General features: G+C 38.9%; 1 protein-coding gene across 1 annotated transcript; it reads right to left on the reverse strand.

The window, feature by feature from the left end:
* Positions 1-809: 809 nt before the first annotated feature.
* Ugt3a1 (UDP glycosyltransferase family 3 member A1) lies at positions 810-20,034 on the reverse strand. The gene is given in 6 exon segments (XM_021261381.2): positions 810-972; positions 2,461-13,482; positions 14,868-15,087; positions 17,134-17,365; positions 19,506-19,810; positions 19,813-20,034. Coding segments are annotated over 5 exon segments (969 nt in total). The 5' UTR covers positions 19,958-20,034; the 3' UTR covers positions 810-972; positions 2,461-13,415.
* Positions 20,035-20,341: the final 307 nt, after the last annotated feature.

Genomic DNA, 20,341 nt, shown 5'->3' on the forward strand with positions numbered 1-20,341 from the left:
CCAACTTAGAGCCCATCTTCCCATGGATAACTTGCCACCTCCTGCTCCCAAAAAGCAGGGTCAATAGTTGAAGTACACACCCATTGGTGCCTGGAAATCTCAGAACAACTCTGAGCCCTCTCTGCTTCAGCTGAAGGACAGTGGGAAATTTTACAATATCATTTGATCATCCTGCCCCCTGCTTAAAAAAATGGGGATGATTACCCTCCCTACAGGTAGCAGGATAATATATGAGATAATTTCTATAAAACATCAATGCGGTGTTAACAGACAATAGGAAGCCAACTAATCTTAGCTCTCTACCATTTCACAATTTCTGTGGCAGTTTTGCTGAACCAAGGCTCTGCAGTTAAACCAACTAAACAGCTTTTACAGATTAAATTATCTGGGGTTTATTCCAGATTAATTAAATCAGAAAGTCTACATGGAACTAAGAACCAGTGCCTTACGTGCAGGGAACTCTGGAGATAAATGCAGCAGTCTTTTGCTGTCACTGTGACACAGCCCTCTCCTGATAATATACTGCCTCGCAGTGCTATCTGCTCAATGTAAGTAATCTCCTTCATAATTACTTCTGCAAATTTACTGTTATCATATTACACAGATGCAGATTAAAATGTACAGGTACAAGCACCCAATGATAAATGTAACCATGTTGTATACCTAAAATGTACCAATAAAAGAATTTAAGCAAAAAAAGAATTAAGATGTGTTATGTACAACTACCAACTCCCCAAAAGGAATGTAAACACTTCTTTACATTAGTACATTAGTAAAGCCAACATGTACTAATAAAAAATAAATAAGAAAAATAGAAAATGATCCAAACAATTGTTTATTATGAGTTTAAATGTTTTAATACATGGAGCTGGATGACAGGTTCTCAAAAGTAATCCAATGCTGTGTTTTTTCTACTTTCAACCTCTATACAAGTTCCATTGCAGAAGAGAAGAAATAATATTCCATTTCAACCTGAAAAATGTCAAGTGGTTGAAAAATATGAAACTCTGAAATACAGTACTTACGTCTAATGATAAAGCTACATTCAGCATTTTGTTTTATGTCATGGAAGTCATCAAAACAAAATGACTATACACTAGTGCTATGAAATCAGACTGCCTCCCAAGGCACATACAAAAAGAAATGCATTGAAAGAGTATTCAGTGAATGGTACAGAACACAATCTAGAAGCTTACTGGGTGCTGTAAAACTACACTGTATCTATGCTGAAAACTTTTTTCCAAATTTTATAATTGTTCTGTTTCCTCCTTTTTCATCAAAGATAATTAACTTGGGTTTTTTCTTCCAAGATTCAGAGACCCTCAGAATGAGAACCTGAAGTTCAAAGAAAAAGGTATTAATTTGCCATGTGATTTTGAAAAAAATATAATTTAAGTATCCTGGGCCTCTGTGTACTTTTCTGTTGACAGAGATTGAAGAGCTTCATTTAATTTCTAATTCTTTGGATGCTGTGAACCAATTCAACTTTTGATATCAATATGCACAATTAACAGTTGGCCACACATTTTTCAAAATATGAGGTCAACTTAATCATAAATCTTAATCTTAGTGCATAAATAAATGGCTCCCTGGGGAAATTGTTCTCAAATTTCTAGTCTGATAGGAAAAGTAATAAACATTCTATGGAATAGGAATGTCTTGTATAATGAGTCTTTAAAATGAACACTTCTGTTTAATTCAAAGTTGACTCAAAGTTGAATTTCTCAAAGTAACTACGAAGTGGGGAGTGTGGCCTGTGATAAAGTGGCCCTTGGTTGAATGGAACTCTTAGTCTATTTTATGCTGTTATAACAAGTATCTGAGGCTGGGTACATTATTTAGAAGCAAAGGTTTATTTAGCTCACAGTATGAGAGGCTTGAAGCCCAAGACCAAGTAGCTCCAATTGGTCAGCCTCTGCTGAGGGCCTTCTGACTGTATCACAGCATGATGGGTGGCGTCACATAGCAGGACACTTGTAAGAAGGAGAGGTCACAGAACAAGAGAAGATCCAAAAGACCAAGGGGGATCCGGGCTCAGATTTTTATAATAGCTCACACACATGGAAACTAATCCAATCCTGCAATAACTATGTAAGTCTCTTTCAAGGGTAGGTCTTATGAACAAATCACATTCTACTATCACCAACTTCTCAAAGAACAAATTCTTCTCTGCTTTGTTATCTGGGTCCCAGCACATGATCATTCAAGGCACATAGTGAAGCCTTATCCAAATCTTAGCGAGGGCTAAAATATAAAAGTATGGCATATGAAGACCTAGACTACACACAAAGCCTAGTAAGATTTCCAACACTTAGCATAAACATACACACACACAGATTTATTCATCTCTCATACAAGTAGACTCAACAAAAGATTCTTATTATAAAATTTCATCCAAAAATTATTATTGAATTTTTTTAATTGAAATATGTACTAGCTACTTTTTCACAAAAGACATACCTGGAATAATGCTTCTTTCATTAAGAAGCTTAGTCACCTGATGACCTTGGTCTTGAAGAATTAGAGAGAGTCAGTCTATCAGAAGGTAATGGCTTGAACCTAAAAACAATACACAACACCATTTTTAAAAAGATAATAAAGGAATTTCTAATGATAGTGTGAGGGTTGACAGGAGGAAATGAAAATCCAAGTGAAAAACAGGGAGTTCAACAGTGCAGGGATGGAGACAAGCTCTTCCAGTTCCTCCATTCCACTCTGGATAACACTCAGCACATGCATCAGAGCCTTAACCCCTGACAAAGATCCCTCTTGTACCTGGAAGTCTCCATGTAACTATGATGACCTACTCTATGCTTAGATCTTAGGAGTTCTCATTCCAAGGTACTTTCTGCCCTTTAACTGGAGCCTTATGAAGACATTTTGCCCAAAGAAAATAACTCCAATAGTTGAAAGTACAAGACAATGCTGTAGATGTAAGTTTGATGCATTTATAATGGATAATCATTCAAACCCAGTTCTAAGATCTGCATCTGGAAATTCACACTACCATAGAAATGGAAATACAGAAGCTAAAAAATAATAATCCAAAAGTGGTATGGAGGAAAAAAGGATGTAGAAGCACCACTTAGAGCCCAAATCCTTAAGATTCAAATGAATTTGGGAGGAATTTTCTGTTGAGTTGGAGTTTTGTACTATGTTTAATTAATGCATAAAGGACTATCGTAAAGCCAGAGCAACTCTGGGGAGGGCCTATAGGATTCTCAATGCATGAAACACTGCAACAAGTCTGCTGTCAGAGAGAGAGACAGACAGACAGACAGACAGAGACAGAGAGAGAGAGACTGAATTCCTAAAGAAGTACAAGTTGCAACACACCAACATCTTCTCTTAGGTCATGCTCTACTTGGAACATTTTCCTTGAGTATGCTTTTCTCCACAGTACCAGCCCATACCTTGCTCTATAGCCCTGATCATGTCTAACTCTCCAAGCCATGATTTCTTGAGCCCAAAAGGACAAGTATCCCATTTGTGCAAGCCTCTAAATTCTTCTACCAAGTATTCACCGATATGGCATAGCGTCAGAATATTGGCAGCCTCTGAGAGCAGGACCTCAGGAAGGAAGAAGCACACCAGATGCAGCAGCCACTGCCCAGCTATCCTCACTCATAGAGAAGCCTGGGAGCCCAGTCTTGAACTCTGATCCTGAAGCCCCAGCTGCAGCTAAATGAACCGTGACTCTCTGTGCTAAAGATCTGGCTGTGAGTATGCAAAATGCTAAGAGTGTGAACCCCCCTGTCTTACCTTCTGTCTACCTTTCTTGCCTTCTGCCCCTCTTCACTTGGTATATTTCCTTGAATATTCAGTCTTCATCACCACTTATCAGAGACAGTGGGAAGGGGCCGTTGGAGAGTTGATCTTTAACTCTATTAAATCATCATGATTGCATCCTTGCCGCTGGGACACTATAAACTAGGAATGTAGAGACTTTGGAAATCACATCTACGACAGCCCCTCCAAGCGTCGTAGATCCATATGCATGTATGGGCAGCATCTGGAATCCTTTGGGTTCCATTTCCTTCATTTGTCCTCTCATTACCTCATATTGCCATCTAAATATGCTGCTTACACTTTGCTAGTGTTCCTAGTTTAAGATGTCAGAAGCTAATTTGCATAGGAAAACAACCCAAGATTATTCCACAAGGTTTCTTTATAAACTGCATATTCATGAAAAGGTGCTGTCCTCATGAAAAGTGCTCCTTGCTATGTAAAGTGAGAGGATACATAATTTTTAAAAGATATATAATGGAGTAATTACAGATCTTGCAAGTAGAGAAAAAAATCGTGTATGCTTAGTTGAGGGCAAGGGCAGGCTAGTTAAGATTGTTGGTGACTTGGGCTCTCTGAGAAGGCAAGCTTAGAAATGAGAAGCAAAGGATGATGGCCAAAGCTGCAAGGAGCAGGAAAGTTGTTCAAGGTGGCCTTGAGAATGGGCATCACTGGTAGAAACAAACATGTAGGGAGGCATCCTAGGAAACCTCCTGTGTCAGTAGAAAGTATACTTCAGGCTCTAATGACATAAAAGATGTCCAAAAGTCACTCTGTAAATACCATAAGGTAAAAAATTTTTCTAGGCAGCTTACTTAAAATTCGTGTTCCTAAAAATAATAATAATAATAATAATAATAATAAAATTAGTGTTCCTAGTAGAAGATACACGTTATTATCAACACACACATATTCCACATCCTAGAAAACTCTGGTTTAAAGAAACACAGACCTGCACAGTGGTCTTAGGGTTAAGCTGCTTTTTGTTTAAGCGACTCCACCACGGAGTTCTGCATACCTCTTGTCTTCTATGACTTGCTTTCTCTTAGGAGCCAGTGTCTCTGCCTTGAGCTTCATTAACAGAACAGCGACTCCAAACTTTCTGGTTTCTGCCAGACCATGTTTTCAGGCTGGTTTCCAACGACAAGAATCCCCACCCTATGTATACCATGCTGGAGGGCCTCCACTATGTAATTCACTCTGCCATGCATTACAGAGAGTGGACACTAGAGAGCGCTGTTCTAAATAAAAAAGACGGAACATTTCAGAATGAAAAGTTTCAGAACACCAGATAAACCAGAGAACACCAGGAGAAGAAGAGGGCCTCATGCTGTGTTGAAGAGTGGAAATTTACTGATTTTTTTTTTTCAGCCCAAAGTTCATATTCCAGGATATCAGATTCAGGCTTCCTTCCGCATAGAGATTCCTCATCTCAGGCACAATCTATTTAGAAAAAAAGAACCCAGAATATCTGCAAAGAAGAGTAAATCCGCACATATTTCTTCTCTATCCATCTTTCTTTTTCACCCACTCCTTTTTTATTGCTTCTCTCTTCTCCGTTTCTTTTCTCTGCTTCTCCCATTTCTATTTTCTCAGAAAACGTACATTATTTATGATGTCTCTTCTCTTTTAAGTAAGGCTTTGACATCAGGGAATGATAGAACATACTCTTTTGAATTTCTATTTATTTTTTCTGTGTGCTTCACTACTATTTTAATTAAACTAAAAGAATCGTTTTTTAATGAGGAGTTGATCACAACCTTTGTATTGACAGTTTGATTATCATCTGTGTGTCTCCTGTGATTATGTCTTTGTGGATTCTGATATTTGAAAAAGTAATTGCATTTTACTAAGTTCTGTAGACTCCGTTTCACATCCAAGAGCTAAAATGAACATCATTTACAGGGAAAGAGAAAAGACCAAGAGTCTAATCAGAAAATCTGAAGTACAGGTTAGGAACTTCTTTCTTTACATCAGCTGTAGATCTGCTGCCCAATTATTCATCAAAACAGACAAAACTGATCTCCTGAAAGGGGTGAAAATTGTCAGCAGAAAGGGGTGAAAACTGTCAGCAGAAAGGAGTGAGAATTGTCAGCCCTCTACCAGGTATCTAGTTTGCACTTCCACAGTCTGCTGCCCCGTGATTCCTTCCCAGGTGTGCAGAGCAGCATCTACTGCTGCTAACTGTTTCTCAATCAGGGAATACTGCTTTCAGTTCCTTTCCACAACTATGACCAAAAGCCAGTGGGGTACTTCTACTTCCCTTGCTTTTGCCACAATCCCCCGCTAAACCCAACCTCATCAACGTTCACAGATAGGGTGAGGCAAGGTAGGGTCAGAGACTCAAAGGGCTTGCCCTTGTACAACTGCCCTTTTGGAGTCTTTCGCGAGAAAGGGGTGCTGGCTATGCTGGCTAATTGGGCCATTTCCCATGGATTTACCTCTGTGTTGTCCGCCCCTTCATCTCAAATCCATAGCAGCCATTTGGGCACTATCTCTCCCACTGGCTTCAATTGTTTTGCCAGTTATCACAGCTCCATAGCTGAAAAACTTGGGAAACCATTTGTGTCCATTCTTCCATCCTTATCTGATACTGTGAACATTGGGCTTCCAACTCCCTTGTCTTATGTTCCAGTGTTTGAGAAAGGTAATTTATTTCAGACAGTGGTTGACATGGTGGCAGAGGAATAGAAGAGAAGGAGGGAGAGGAAAGGAGAGGACCAGAGTGGGGCTTGGAAGGCAGACAGGATGCAATGGTGAGCCTGCTATTGCACGCAGAGCTGCCCCGATGGAGATGTTTACACGGTGTGCTTTGGACATGCCGGAGAGGTGCAGCTTTGGCAAAAGGTAGACCCATCAGGCCAATGGCCAATTTCTCCTTTCTCTGCCCCATCCCGTATATGGTATAGTTAACAAACTTCTTCCCCTTCTTCTCCCCTCTTCCCTCCCTCTTCCCTTCCTCTGTCTCTCTTAGCCTCCTTCCCCTTTACTGTGGATGTTCATATCACTGTCTTCTATCACATATTGGAGAGTTACTTGAGAATGAATGCTAATTTCTCCACCTCTCTGTATCTTAGGCAAGATATTTAACTTCTCTGAGTTTTAATTTTCTTACAAGTAATATGGTACAAATAAAAACCAAAGCCCTACTTAAGAGCCAGGCACTGTGGCACACACCTACAGTTTCAGCTACTCAAGAGCCTGAGGGGGAAGATCTCCTGAGTCAAACAAAACACACAGAATGACAAACCTTGTTTTCATGATAGAATTTATGCTAAAAATGATGGTTGAACACACATCTATGGCCTTTCTGAAACTCCTCTATGATTAAAATAAATAAATAATGAAATGAGAAAAGCAGAATCTGTAAGTGACATAGAACAGATGGTAAAAAAACAGCAAAAAGTAGATGTCTACAGGGTTCTGAAGTAGGCGGATTGGTGCTCACTAAGCATAGCATAGCAATCTGAAACTGAAGTCTGGCAGGAGGGCGGTCTTCGTCAGAACTCTAGGCACCTTAGAGGATAAATATACCATGCTGCTCCAAAGGCAGAAGGGCACTGTAAGGCTCAGAGTAGATAATCTCAACAGATAAATCCCAGATACCTCAACCCCACTGTGTTAGTCCACTTTGTGTTGCTATCATAGGAAGTTGCTTTATAGAAAGGAAAGAGTTGAAACTTCAAACCAAGTAATCTCCTTTAGGGCATTGTCTTATGATTGTGATTTTACTTATAAGTTAGAAGAAATTACATGTGAGCACTAGAACCTTTTGATTCTTTAGTACCTTTGAAATCATTTACTTTTGAAGTTTAAATAAATGACCAAGAGAGAGAAGTTATCCAAATCAGTAATTAACAAATGTTCAAACATTTCAGTACACTCAACTGGGTCTCAGGTTTTTAAAACTAACTTGAGCATGTGTTTTTCCTATCTTTAGAACCCATCCAAGTTTCATTGCAGCAGATTAAAAAGAATGTTCCATTTCAACCTCGCACATGTCCAGTGATTGAAAAATATTGAAAGAAACTCTAGGATACCAATGTTTTCACCCAAGGATAAAACTTAAGGGATCACAGAATAATTTGTAGAGCTTAATTTTCACAGTTCAAGCAGCAGTGCGTCTGTAGCACTCAGTCTTTTGTCAAAGACCACAGGAACCACCTGTAATTCCAGCACTCCCAGAGGCTGAGAGAGGAGGATTCCAAGTTTAAGACCTGATTGGGCAACTTAGTGACTTAGTGCAAGACCCTGTCTCAAAATAAAAATGAAAAAGGTTTGGGGAACTTTTGAGAAAAAGGTTGGGGAAATAAAAAATGTTCAGTGTAAAGACCCTAGCTTTAATCCTCAGTACCCCCACCCCCAAACACACACACACACACACACACACACACACACGTGCACACACAAATGTACTACTCTGATGAAATCAGACTGGCTGTTAAGGAAGATACAAAGGAAAGTAGGTAAAATGAATAATCAGCGAATGGTACAAAACTCCATAAAGAAGTTGATTAAAAGTCCTTTAAAACTGTCTAAACAATAACAAGCCCTGAAGTTTATCTTCAGAATTTTATATTGTTCAGATTTTGTTCATTAAAGATACTTAACTTTGAGGTTTTTCAAAGTTTAAGAAGCACTCAAATTGGACCGAGAATTTAGCTCAGTGGTTTCACTGCCTGCTATGCAAGCACAGGACCCGAGTTCAATCACCGGTATCAAAAAACAAAAAACAAACAAACAAAAAAGAAATACATTGAAAAAACTAGAGCTTAAAAACCCAGATTCACCCAACTCTGATATTAATTTACCATGTGACATTGAAAAAAATAATTTAGGAAACTTTGTGTTGATACTAGGGCCTGTGTTGGTGTCTTTCAATAGAAATCCATGAGCTTCATTTTACTCATGATTATCTGCATTTAATGAATAGTTAAGCTTCTGACATCATTATGCACCATTTATTGTCAGCTATAGATATTCAGGAATATGGGGACATCTTAATCATGCATCCTAAGTTCCTTGAGAGGTGTTTCTTAATTTCAGTTCTCATAACAAGAGTAAAAGTAACCTATAGGATAAGAATAATAATTATCCTTGAATACTAAAAGTCTTAAATACAGTAGAACACTTCTGTTGAATATAAAATGTAACCACATTACAGAGTAGAATTTGTGGAGTGAAGGTATCTTAGTTTTGGGTAGTATAACAAAGTGCCTGAGTCTAGATGTTTTATGAAGAAAAGAGGTTCATTAAGCTCAGTTTTAAAGCTGAAATTCCAAGATCAGATGATCCTATCTCACTGGCCTCTGATGAGGACCGTCTGGGTACATCAAAATATGTTAAATGGCAGCACATAGCAGGAGCACACGCAAAAGGGGGAGGTCACATGATAAGAGGCAAGGAAGGAGCCAGACTCAATCTCTTGCAGTAGTCCACTGTCATGGGAACTGATCAATTCTTCCAAAAGCTACCCTTCTCCCTTTCAAGGGTGGGGCCCCATAAACTAATTACTCTCTGCCAGTCCCCAGCTTCTAATGACTGAATGCCTCTCCATACCTTTACATTGAACACCAAACTTCCAGCATGAGAAACAATGAAGTGCATACTCCAACAATATCCTAGTCACAGCGGGGACTAAAACACACAAGTGTAGCACATGAAGTCCTATACTACAACTCCAAATAAGATTCCCAATACAATTCAACATACACAGACACAGTTCTTCATCTGTTAATAGAACTAGATGCAAACATAATTTTTAACAGAACAATAATTACCATTTTTGTTTGAAATAGAAGAATGTAATAATGATTTTAAAAAGAGATAGGAGAGAGGAGGGGAAGTGAAAGGGATTTTTAAAAAGAATTAAGATGTACTATGCTCATGTACCAACTTCCCATGAGGAATGGAATCATTTTGTACTAATAAAAAGAAATAAAAAGAGAAAGAGAGAGAGGTGTCCATCTCTCAGAATCACCTGTCCTCCCAAAACTTCCATCCTAGTGAGGGAATTGGGTAATTAACAAAATAAATATACCAAAAGGTAATGTCTTAATGTTCCAAAGGAAAAAAAACAAAAAGGAGATTTACAGGGTGAGCTATCAGATGTGTTAACATATCACAGGGCCGGGGATTTAGCTCAGTGGTTTCACCACCTGCTTCGCAAGCGCAAGGACTCGAGTTCGATCTCTGGTTAAAAAAAAACATATTACATGTGACTATTCAACTGAACTCTTAAAAGTTTATATGCAAATAAGAAAAACATGAAACATATGAAGATACTAAGTAGTTATTGTTCATTTTGGGATGTGTTACAATGTCACCATGATATTTAAAAAGGGACAGTCTTAAAATATATATATTTTTTAATTACAGCATAAATGTGATGCTATCTGGGGTTTTCTTCAAAATTATTTGGGTGAGAGAAATGGAAAATCAGTGTGGGTACTGTATGTATAAATGAAGAACATAGGCTAGGGGTTATAGTCATTGAAGCTGGGTGGTGGACATTAAGAAGTTCTACCTTTATAAGTGTTTGAAATTTCATGAAAATTTTCAGAAATCCCCCCAATATCATTTGTATCTCAAATTTTGTTTTATATGCTTTCATGGCATGCATACACACTGATAATTATCTTTTCAGATATTATAGCTTCTCAGAGAGTTAATTAATCATTATGAAAGTGTCATTTTAACATTTGGTATAATACCAGGCTTTTATCTTCAACCTTATTCTAATTTCACCAATTATACCAATAACACCTTCTGAAGTAACATAATTTTCTACTATAGCTGTCAACCAAGGATTTTGCATGGCATTGGATTATTCTGTTTCATCCACTTAAGTAAGGTTTGGTTAATTAGATTTCTTTATCTTTTATGTCATTGACATTTTGAAGTATACCAGCCATTTATTTTGTAGAATGGCTCTCAGTTTGAGTTCTTCTGACATTTTCTCATCATGCATGGGTTATGGAGTTTGGGAAGGTGATGTCATTTGCCTTTCAGGGCTCACAGGAGGAAACACATAATGTCAGATTGTTAGAGTATTAATATTAGTAATATTAACATTAACACTTGATTAATGTACAGGATTCTCAACCATAGATTTATTATTATTCCGCCTATGTAAATATCTTTCATGGTGATATTTTCAACCTGCATTAACTATTCTCCATCAACTAACTGTCCTTTACCAATCTTTCACACACATATTTTATGATCTTATAATTCTTGGTTAAAATCGTTCTAATTTTGATGGTAGCAAGTAAATAATTTTCTTGCTCCTAATTCCTTCTACATGTATCCTATAGTATTTTGTGATGAAGAGCTTTGGCTTGTTATTTATTTTTCTTTTTGTTGTTGTTGTTATTTATTTTTCTATGTATGTTTATTCATTATCAGTATTGAAAGATGACACATAATCTATGTGTGTGTTAGTTACCTTTCTCTCTCATTGCTGAGACAAAATGCCCAACACCCAACATTGGAAAGGAAGGGGTTTATTTCACTTACAGTTCATAGAGGTTTCAGTTCATAATCGGTTGACTCCAAGGCAGGGATGACAAACAAGCATGGCAAAGCAGAAACGACATGGCACACACAAGGCAGCAAAGGTAACAAGAGAGTTACCAGCATCTTTCTGCACCTTTTATCTTATTCAGACTACCGGGATTAGGGCGATGCTGAAAAAGAAAGTCCCACCTCATCTCCATGAGGCTTTGGGGGGACCTCTAAACACAAACCATAATGCTATGATATCATTATTTGCTGTGTTGCTCTTGTGGAAGCTTCATCTTTCTGGAGTGTTTTCTTTCTCCTAGTGCAGAAAGCTCATATTAAACCTTTTTTGTCTCAGTTCTAAAGTTATGGATTGCAAGGAATCTGGATTCCTTTAAATGGGCAGAGCATCTTCATCCTTTGAGTAGAGCTAGGAGATACAGGTATAGCCTTGAATATAAAATCTCATATTTATATCTTTACTTAGAGCTATGCCTATATATATATAAAATTATGAACTCATACTGATACCTTCATCTGTACTACAATACCACATGGGTCATGAGAATTCTCATTCCCACATTTCTAATTTCTTTTTCAAAATGTAGGAACTTGACTCAGTAATAACTATTCATTTACTCATTTACTCAATCTTATGAGTAAACATTGGATTCCAATGCACTAAACCATAAAACTGTGAATTATAAATCTATGCGATAAACTATAAGACTTTTTGCAGTTATATTTGTTTTGAAAGTAAGAATTTTATAGTCAAGGTAATTTGTTTTATTCAACAGTTAATTTTATTAAATATTTTTTCATGTATGGTTATGGTATTCACTGGAAAAAGATAAAGTCTATTTCTGTTCAAACTTCATTTTAAAGATTTCTTCTATTGTCTATTGAAATATATACTTGTTATGTATAGTACATACCTGAGAAACTCAAAGCTATATAGAAAGGTAGACACAACCATTTTGCCTTCTTCAGCATCTCTTCCATTTTATTCCATCAACACGTTTATAGATAACCTGTCACATGATTCCCTGGTTTATTCTTTCTATGAAAAATAAATGCATATTCTGTAAAGGATGAATTTATTTCCTTTTATTCTGCCCCCCATCAACTTTATCTTACCAATATGGAACACTCTATATTTATTCTTTCATTCTGCCCTTTTTTTAATTAACAATAATAAAACCTACTGCATATCAGTTTATAGTTGTGTATTATTCCAATGTATGGATGCTCCGTGGCTTCTTTCTTCATTTTAATTTTTTATAGAGTAATTAGCCCTTTATATGTGGTGTATGTTGAAAGTTTTTTCTCCCAGTATTTCATCCATATATGACATTCGTTCTATTTTTGGGTTTTGGGGGGGTTTTTTCCATATAAAAGTATTTTGTTTTTTCTTTTATGTTGTGAAGTTAACTAACTCTTCTTTGGGAAATGCTGTTTCTGCCTAAGTGGAAGGAGGCAGATCAGGCTTGTTGAGCTTTAAAGACAGCTTATAGGACAGAAAAGATGTAGGTGTAAAATGGAAGAATTTGCCAAATATCCTATGTTTTTTTATATCAAGTGACAGAAGCAAAAATGAGAAATAGACGATGGAGCATCTGGACAGGGAGGATGAAATTGCCAGAGCACTACGTCTGGAGCAAGGGAGTGAGGAGGAGGCCTGGCTGGCTTGGGAAAGTTTATATCTGATTGAGGCATCCAAATCATGGGTGCAAGTCTGCAAGCTCATTAGTGCTGCATAAGGGTTTCAAAGCAAAAGCAGATAAGAGTGAAGAGCAAATAGCAGGACACAGGCAGGTGCGGAAGAGGGGAGGACACCACGGTTGCCTGTGCTAGGATGAGAGGATTCAAAGAAGCAAGGACTCTCCAACAGTCCCATGCTAAAGCTGCATTTGGCATCATGCCTTCTTCAGCTTCTTTTCCCCTCTCAGTCACTTAGTCACCATACCCAGCAGCTTCCCACAGAATCACGCAATGCTCAGCGTGAGCCCCAGCAGGAACAAGAAGATATCAAGCAAATATTGCTCATGCCATGGCTGCTGGAAGGCATAGGGCTTGAGGTATACAGCACCCCCTGTCTGTAGGATGTTGTTGTTCCAGCCCACCAGTCACTGAGAAGGGCTCAGGGGGTGGGAGTGCTGGATGGTGCTGGCAGTCATTGCAGCAGACTTGTTCCTGTAGGCAGAGACAGAAAAGGGGCATTACAGATGCAGTATCATAAGACTGAGAGAACTTGTGTCACACAGACACACACATACACACACTTTACAACTCTATGCCCATAGGTACTTCTCTAGGATAACTATTTGTTCCTAGTCTGAGACCTGTGGATTTGCTCAACACACTGCTATATCTCATGCTTGATCTAATTCTCTTCTGTCACCATCTGGAAATTTTTTACCTTTGTAATAAGAATCCTCACATTTTCCTTTTTCACCAGTTACAAATTATGTAACTTGCCCTAGTGACGCTCTATATTTGAGGTCCATCCTATCTCAGAATGACCCCTTCAATGAGGCCTTCGGATCAGATCTATCTGGGGTTTAATTTTCTGAAAAATCTATGGAAAAATACAAATTCACTCTTCAAAAAATAAACATCCATAATATGTGAAATTAAAAATATATACAAGTGTCCCAGTGTATAACAACTTACCTATCTCTAAAACTTCAAGCTATGGGGTTTTCATTTATCCAACAATAATGGCTTTGAGTATCTCTTATGGGCATGGTAAGATGTGAAACTTTGAGATCTGCTTCATACTTGTGCCCTTGAAACTAATAAATAATTTACTTCTTCTCAGGAATAAGAAAAAAAAAACTTTAATCTTCATATGAGACGTTTGTGCTGGAATAGTTATTTATTTACCTTGGAGGTCACTGAGCCTCTTTTATTGCCTTACTTAATTCATTAACCATTTATATGATGGCAGACCTGTGGCAAGCCTGAGAACATTGTAAAAACAAAATTCACACACTGCAGTCTTCACAGAATTTGTTTTCTACTCTGTAGTGTGGGAGGATAACAAATAAATGAAAACTGAATAAGTAATTGTAATCCCTAAGAAGCATTAGAAAGGAAATAATATAACTGAGCAGCAGAAGAGGAGGCTAGTAAAACTGTCAGAGAAGAAGCCTCTCAGAAGGTGACGTTAGAGATGAGATTTGAATGCCATAAAGAAGCCATCCCTAAAGAGTAGGGAAGGAGTGCTAACAACTAGCACAGATAAGAAGGCCAAGGAAGAGAAGAGTGGGGAGTATTGTAGAACAGAAAGGAAGCTGCTTGTCTCAGTTGGAATTCTAGTGTAAGAACCCAAAAAATAAGTGTTCTCAGAAACCCTATGAATGTAGTTTGGGCTCCTCAAAGCCCATAAGGTAGAAACTTATTCTTCGCACTTTGCCTAAATTGCGCTAATCTTGTTCTCAGATGATACAGGTCAGCATCACACGTACACACACATCCTGAAAAACTAATCTTTATTGAAAAACAGAGCCACAGAGTGCTCTTAGTGTTAGGCCAGCAGGCAGCCTAAATGACCAGAGCCTCAGAGAGCTGCTTACCCCTTGTCTTCTATGACTTGTTTCATCTTAAGATCCAATGTCTCTGCCTTGAGCTTCTTTAATGGAAGAGACACTCCAAAATTTTTGGCTTCTACCTGGACCATGTTTCCAGGAAGATCTCCAGAGAGAGGAATCCCCACCATGGGCACACCATGCTGGATGGTCTCCATTATGCTATTCTCCCCACCACATGTGACAAAGAGATGAATGCCAGGGTGAGCTATTGCAAAAAAGAAAGAGGGCAGAACATTTCAGAGTAAAATTTTGGAACACCAAGCAGACCAGAACAGCATAAGGAAATACAGAGGGGATCTAAAGCTCTGTTGGAACCATGTTGTAAATAATGACTTTGCTTGAAGCACAAATCCAAAGATGCATGTTACAAGATCCAGGACTCCAGACCTTGCCATTTTGGCTTCCATCTAGAGGTCACCCAAAAGCCTCATGCGCTCCTAAATGGGGCTTCTCAGAGCTGGCTGAATCTTAGGCGTGTGATACTGGAATTAAGGGTGTGTGGTTCTAAATTAGTCCACTGACTGGAATTAGCATAGTTCTGGCTGTGGCTGCATGGATTTTCTGAAGACAGAAGACCCTCATCTTTGGTGTGGGTGGCACCACCCAAAAGGCTTGTAGCCTGAATGGGATAAAAGGGAAAAGTAGGCTCCCTGCTGCTCCTCACTTCCTGCCGCCTTCTGGTTCATGCCTCCTGCCTGCTTTGCCATAAACTTGTCTTTCTTCTGTGATACTCCTCTGCATTGGAGCCAGCCAACTATGGACTGAAACCTCTATAAACTGTGCGCTGAAATAAATCTTTCCTACTTTAACCTTGAGTGTCTGGTATTTTTTCTCAGCACAGAAAGAAAGAAAGAAAAAGAGCGAGAGAGAGAGAGAGGGAGGGAGGGAGGGAGAGGAAGAAAGGAAGGAAAGAAAGAAAGAAAGAAAGAAAGAAAGAAAGAAAGAAAGAAAGAAAGAAAGAAACTTGTCTTTGTATACAAACTTTTAAATTCAACCAGAATCTAGCTAATATTCAGAACCCATGTGATTCTGTAGAGAAAAATGCTAAATGAGACATGTATCTCTACCCCATCCATCCATTCATCCTTATTTCTGTCCTCCTTGTGTCTCTCGTTGCTTCTCTCATCTCTGCTCTCTCTCCACATATCGGTCTCACTCCATCCTGAACTCTCTATCCACGGTCAACTAATTTCCCTTTTCCTTTAATTCCTGTAACATTCATTGAGGTCAAAGCTCATATGTCAGTCAAAATAACTTGCCAATTGTATTGTATCCTCAATTATATTAAAATCCTGTTATAAACATACCAGATCCTACATCTCAGTATCTCCCATTCCTGTCTTTCCATTACAGCATTATTTAGAGCTAACTAAAATTATTGCTCATAATGAAGAGCAACATCTTGGCTTGTGTCATTTAACAGCAATGTGCATCAGAATTTTCTTCTCTCTTCTTTGAAATGTAAATCATGTGCTTCCCTAAATGCAAAGAAATGCAAGGAAAACCAAGAATCTATTTCTAAATTCCCAAACTTACTTTGAGCCATAATCTTTGTTCTGAGCCTCTGCTCTAGTCAGTGGCTGTGACAAGGAGATGGCTGTAAGGAGCACTGGGCACACAGTAAATCTGTTGAAGGGTGAGGGAGTTCTTTGTCACTAGATGACCCAGTGGGCCAAATAACAACTGGTAAGTTTGCTAAGCTTGGCACCCAGGTATTTAAGTACATCCTCAAGAAATCACTGACATCAACATTGTAAAAGTATGAGTTGCTCAGATCCTTAGTATATTTATGAAATGCCAACATGTATGTGTGGCTGTGTATTTGTATAAAGACACGTGACTGAACTGGTGCTTATGAAACAACTAAGAATTGCACCATCCTCCACCTCCACCTATAGTGTATATTCTCAGAGTCAACGGGTTGTCTTGGATTTTATTTGGATGATGTTTTCCATGACCAAATGCAGTAGGATGAAGAGAACTTGATAAGAGTGTCATTCTTGGTTATAGACATAGGCCTGGCATAGAAAAGAATGACAGAAACATGTTGTTTTGGTGCCTAACCTCATAGAATAGCTTGATTCCCCAAGAACTCCAAATGGCTGCTTCTTTCCTCCCCTCTGAAGCCTTACCTTTACCTATCAGCAGCTCCTTCTTATGTTGGCACCTATGCCCAGCTAGGGCTGTGAGTCCTGGTGAGCCCCAAAGACATGTCAATGGAAGGAAGGGAGCAGACCCAGGCAGCCCTTACCCAGGAGGTCATTCTGGGGAAGCCAATCCACACTTTTCACATTTGCAGCCAATTTGACATCTCTGGGCCAAAGAGAATGCTTACACTTCCATAACACCCCTTGGGAGAGTTGGGCAAAAGCACTGTTCATCTCCTTGAGGTCTTTCTGCTTCAGGTACTCACTCATAATAGAGCCTAGAGCCACTAGGACAAAACCAGAGTTGCCAAACTTGGTGATGAAGGTTTCCAAGTCCTGGAGAGATTAAAATGTAAAGGAGGAAAGGAGGTAACAAAGTCGTTTGGAAGAAGATGAGAGTCAGACTATTTACTAACACACCCTCCCCTTAGAGCCTTGTGCTGTCCTGAAACTCTTTTCATAGTCCCAGTATGGCCTAGCATCCTCTGAACTATATTTATGTCCTCTGTGTTGATGGGAACCTCTTTCTTCTTTGAAGCTTTGACATCAGTACCAGGGTCAGGATTCATGCTAGGCTCAGGGAACCAGGTTCATCTGAGAGTTTTCCATGGCCAGAAAGAAGCTGGTAGTATCTAAAAGAGTGCTGGTGGTAGATCAAAATCTAGTACAGGGAGTGGGACTTCTAGAGGCTATAATAGAGAAGCTGGCAGAACATCTGGGTTGTAAGAAAAAATGGAGCAGTGCCATAAAGAATATCTTGCTCCAATATTTCATGATATTTTCAGCCACTGATCTTTGTACTTCATCCTCTATCTCAGTGGTTCACCTGCATGATTGCAAATTTTAACCACATGGAAAGTTTGAATAGTTTGTTTGATTTTTCACTTCCAAATATTTCTTTGGACCCTGATTCTGTGAACTGATTCATCATTCCATTCATCATCCAAACCAGCCTTTTCATCTTTAAACTACAAAAACAAGATTAGATTATTATGTGGCAATTAGAAAACACAGAGAAGAAAAAAATTAATATATATTATCCAACAGCCACTACAGCTCTTATTCCTATTGCTATCTTCATAAAAACTTCCTCCACTTGCTGTATGGTCACACCCTATCACATAAGGCCTCTGGTAAAAAAGCCACACCTGGCTTCATATGTGCAATTGAATTATTCACTACCTCACTGTAACTAGAATTTCCCAAGGAACTCAGCCCATTGGCCATCTCACTTGCAGATCTATTGGTCTCCAATCTCCCCACTTTGGGATTCTTCCCTCCAAGATCCTTTTCTAAACACTCCTGCTGCCAACATAGATCCCATCTTGCCCAAGATCATTTCTCAACTCCTGTGGCTCACTCAGTATGTAGTTCCTAAAGGAAAGATAGATCCTTTGGTGCATGGAAGACATAGAAAAAACTCAGGCCTTCCCAGTCTGTAAATGAAAGGCACAGGAGAAATCATATAAGCATGCTGCCCCTCCTTTATAAAAGTGGAGATGATAATACCTTCCTACAGGGGTCGTAGAATGTCATATAACTCCTCCAAAATGGAGAAGTGCTAATAGGCAACAGAGAGCTAACTAATTATAGCTCTCTTTGTTTTTAAAACTTCAAGGGCAGGCCGGGGATTTAGCTCAGTGATTCCACCGGCTGCCTCGCAAGCGCAAGGTCCAGAGTTCCATCCCCGGTACCAAAAAAAACTTCAAGGGCAGTGGTTCTGAGACTGGGCTGTGCATTCAAACTAACTAGGCAGCTTTTATAGCTTACAGTGTCTGAGCCAACCACAGATGGATCAAATCAGAAGGTTTAGATGAAAAAAACAGGTCTCTATAGGGTGGGGGATCTGGGAATCTGAGCTGCAGTCCTTGTTATTAGTCCTACACAGTCCTGCCCTAGTTACGTCCTGTCCTGTCTGTTTCATTGTAAGTAACTCATCTCATTAGCAATTATTGCTTGTAAAGGAAACTCTGCATATTTATTGAATACATATCACATAAAATATGAAGAGCTAAGTTTGGCGCTACATGCTGATAGTTCCAGCTACCAAGGAGACTAAGGAAGGAGGGTAACTTGAACCCAAGAATTTGAGAAAAGCCTAGGAAATAATAGTGAGACTTGGTTTCATAAAAATAAGATGAAAACCAATCAGCCAAGTGATAACAAAAATATGAAATTTAAAAATGCAAATATAAATGTAAACTTTAATAAAAAGGCTTATCCCACCAGTGCTAGGACTAGAGTGAAGCAAGAGAAGAGCCCAGAGTGTACCATGTAAGGGAGCCCTCAATCTTAGAGACAAGCAAGGTCTAACACTACTTGCTCCACACTGAAAACAAGAACTTCCTCAAAAGTACACCCTAGGTGCTTCACTTGCTTCACTTTATTCTCCAGATGCCTCTGGCAGACGGCAGTCACCAAGCATGCCCTGATGGCCTCTGTAAGAAACACAAACAGAGTGCTAGGTTGTACTTACTTCTGGTATTGGGTTAATAGGTTTGTCCAATAAGCCTCCAATAAAAACAGTGTTGGGAAGCAGGAGCTGAGCAAATTCAAAGGCAAAGTCAGAATTGACAAACCATAGCTCTGCTTTCAGTAGAAGATGAGACAAAATTGGCCTAGAGCCTTCTGCAAAATGCTCCTTGATAGTGTGGTTAAACATTGACTGTATTTTCCTTTGCCTCATGGAGAAATCAAAGAACATCAGAAAGTTCTTCACTCAACTCCAGAAGTTCATGTGATCAGTCAGCAAAGAATGGAACACTGGAACATAAGAAAGGGACTTGGAAGCCCAATGTCCAAAGTACCAAATGAGGATGGAAGAACGGACACAAATGGTTTCCCAAGCTTCTCAGCAATTAGGAAAGAACAGTAGTCCAATGCTTCAACTACCACCACGTCAAAGTCCTCATTCTTTAAGGAATCCATGATATTTGTTCTGCTTAGCAAATAACTGCATTGAAACCCTTGTTGTTTAACTATTTTTAAGTAGTTTTCAAAACTTCCTCTGCAAGAAGAAAATAAATGATAAATGTATTGGAGGTGTTAAATACACAATACATTAAATAGTCTTGAGATACAAAGAAAATATCCCAAGTAAGTAGCATGACTGGCAGCACCCCACATATTCAACCTGTTTTCCATTAATAATACCCTCACCTCAGGTCTCTCTGGTTCACGTGTTTCTCCTCCTTAGAACGTTCTCTTTTTCTCTTCCCTTTCCTCTCTTAACCCAAATCCCATCCACATCAAAACCAGTTCAAGGTTCTTCAGCCCTGGAACTCATCACTGACTGTAGCAAGTATCAGAGTT

This window comes from Heterocephalus glaber, unplaced genomic scaffold, assembly GCF_053883595.1.
Source record: "Heterocephalus glaber isolate CG9 unplaced genomic scaffold, H.glaber_assembly_v1.0 deba00001538, whole genome shotgun sequence".
NCBI classification, from domain to species: Eukaryota; Metazoa; Chordata; class Mammalia; order Rodentia; family Bathyergidae; genus Heterocephalus; species Heterocephalus glaber.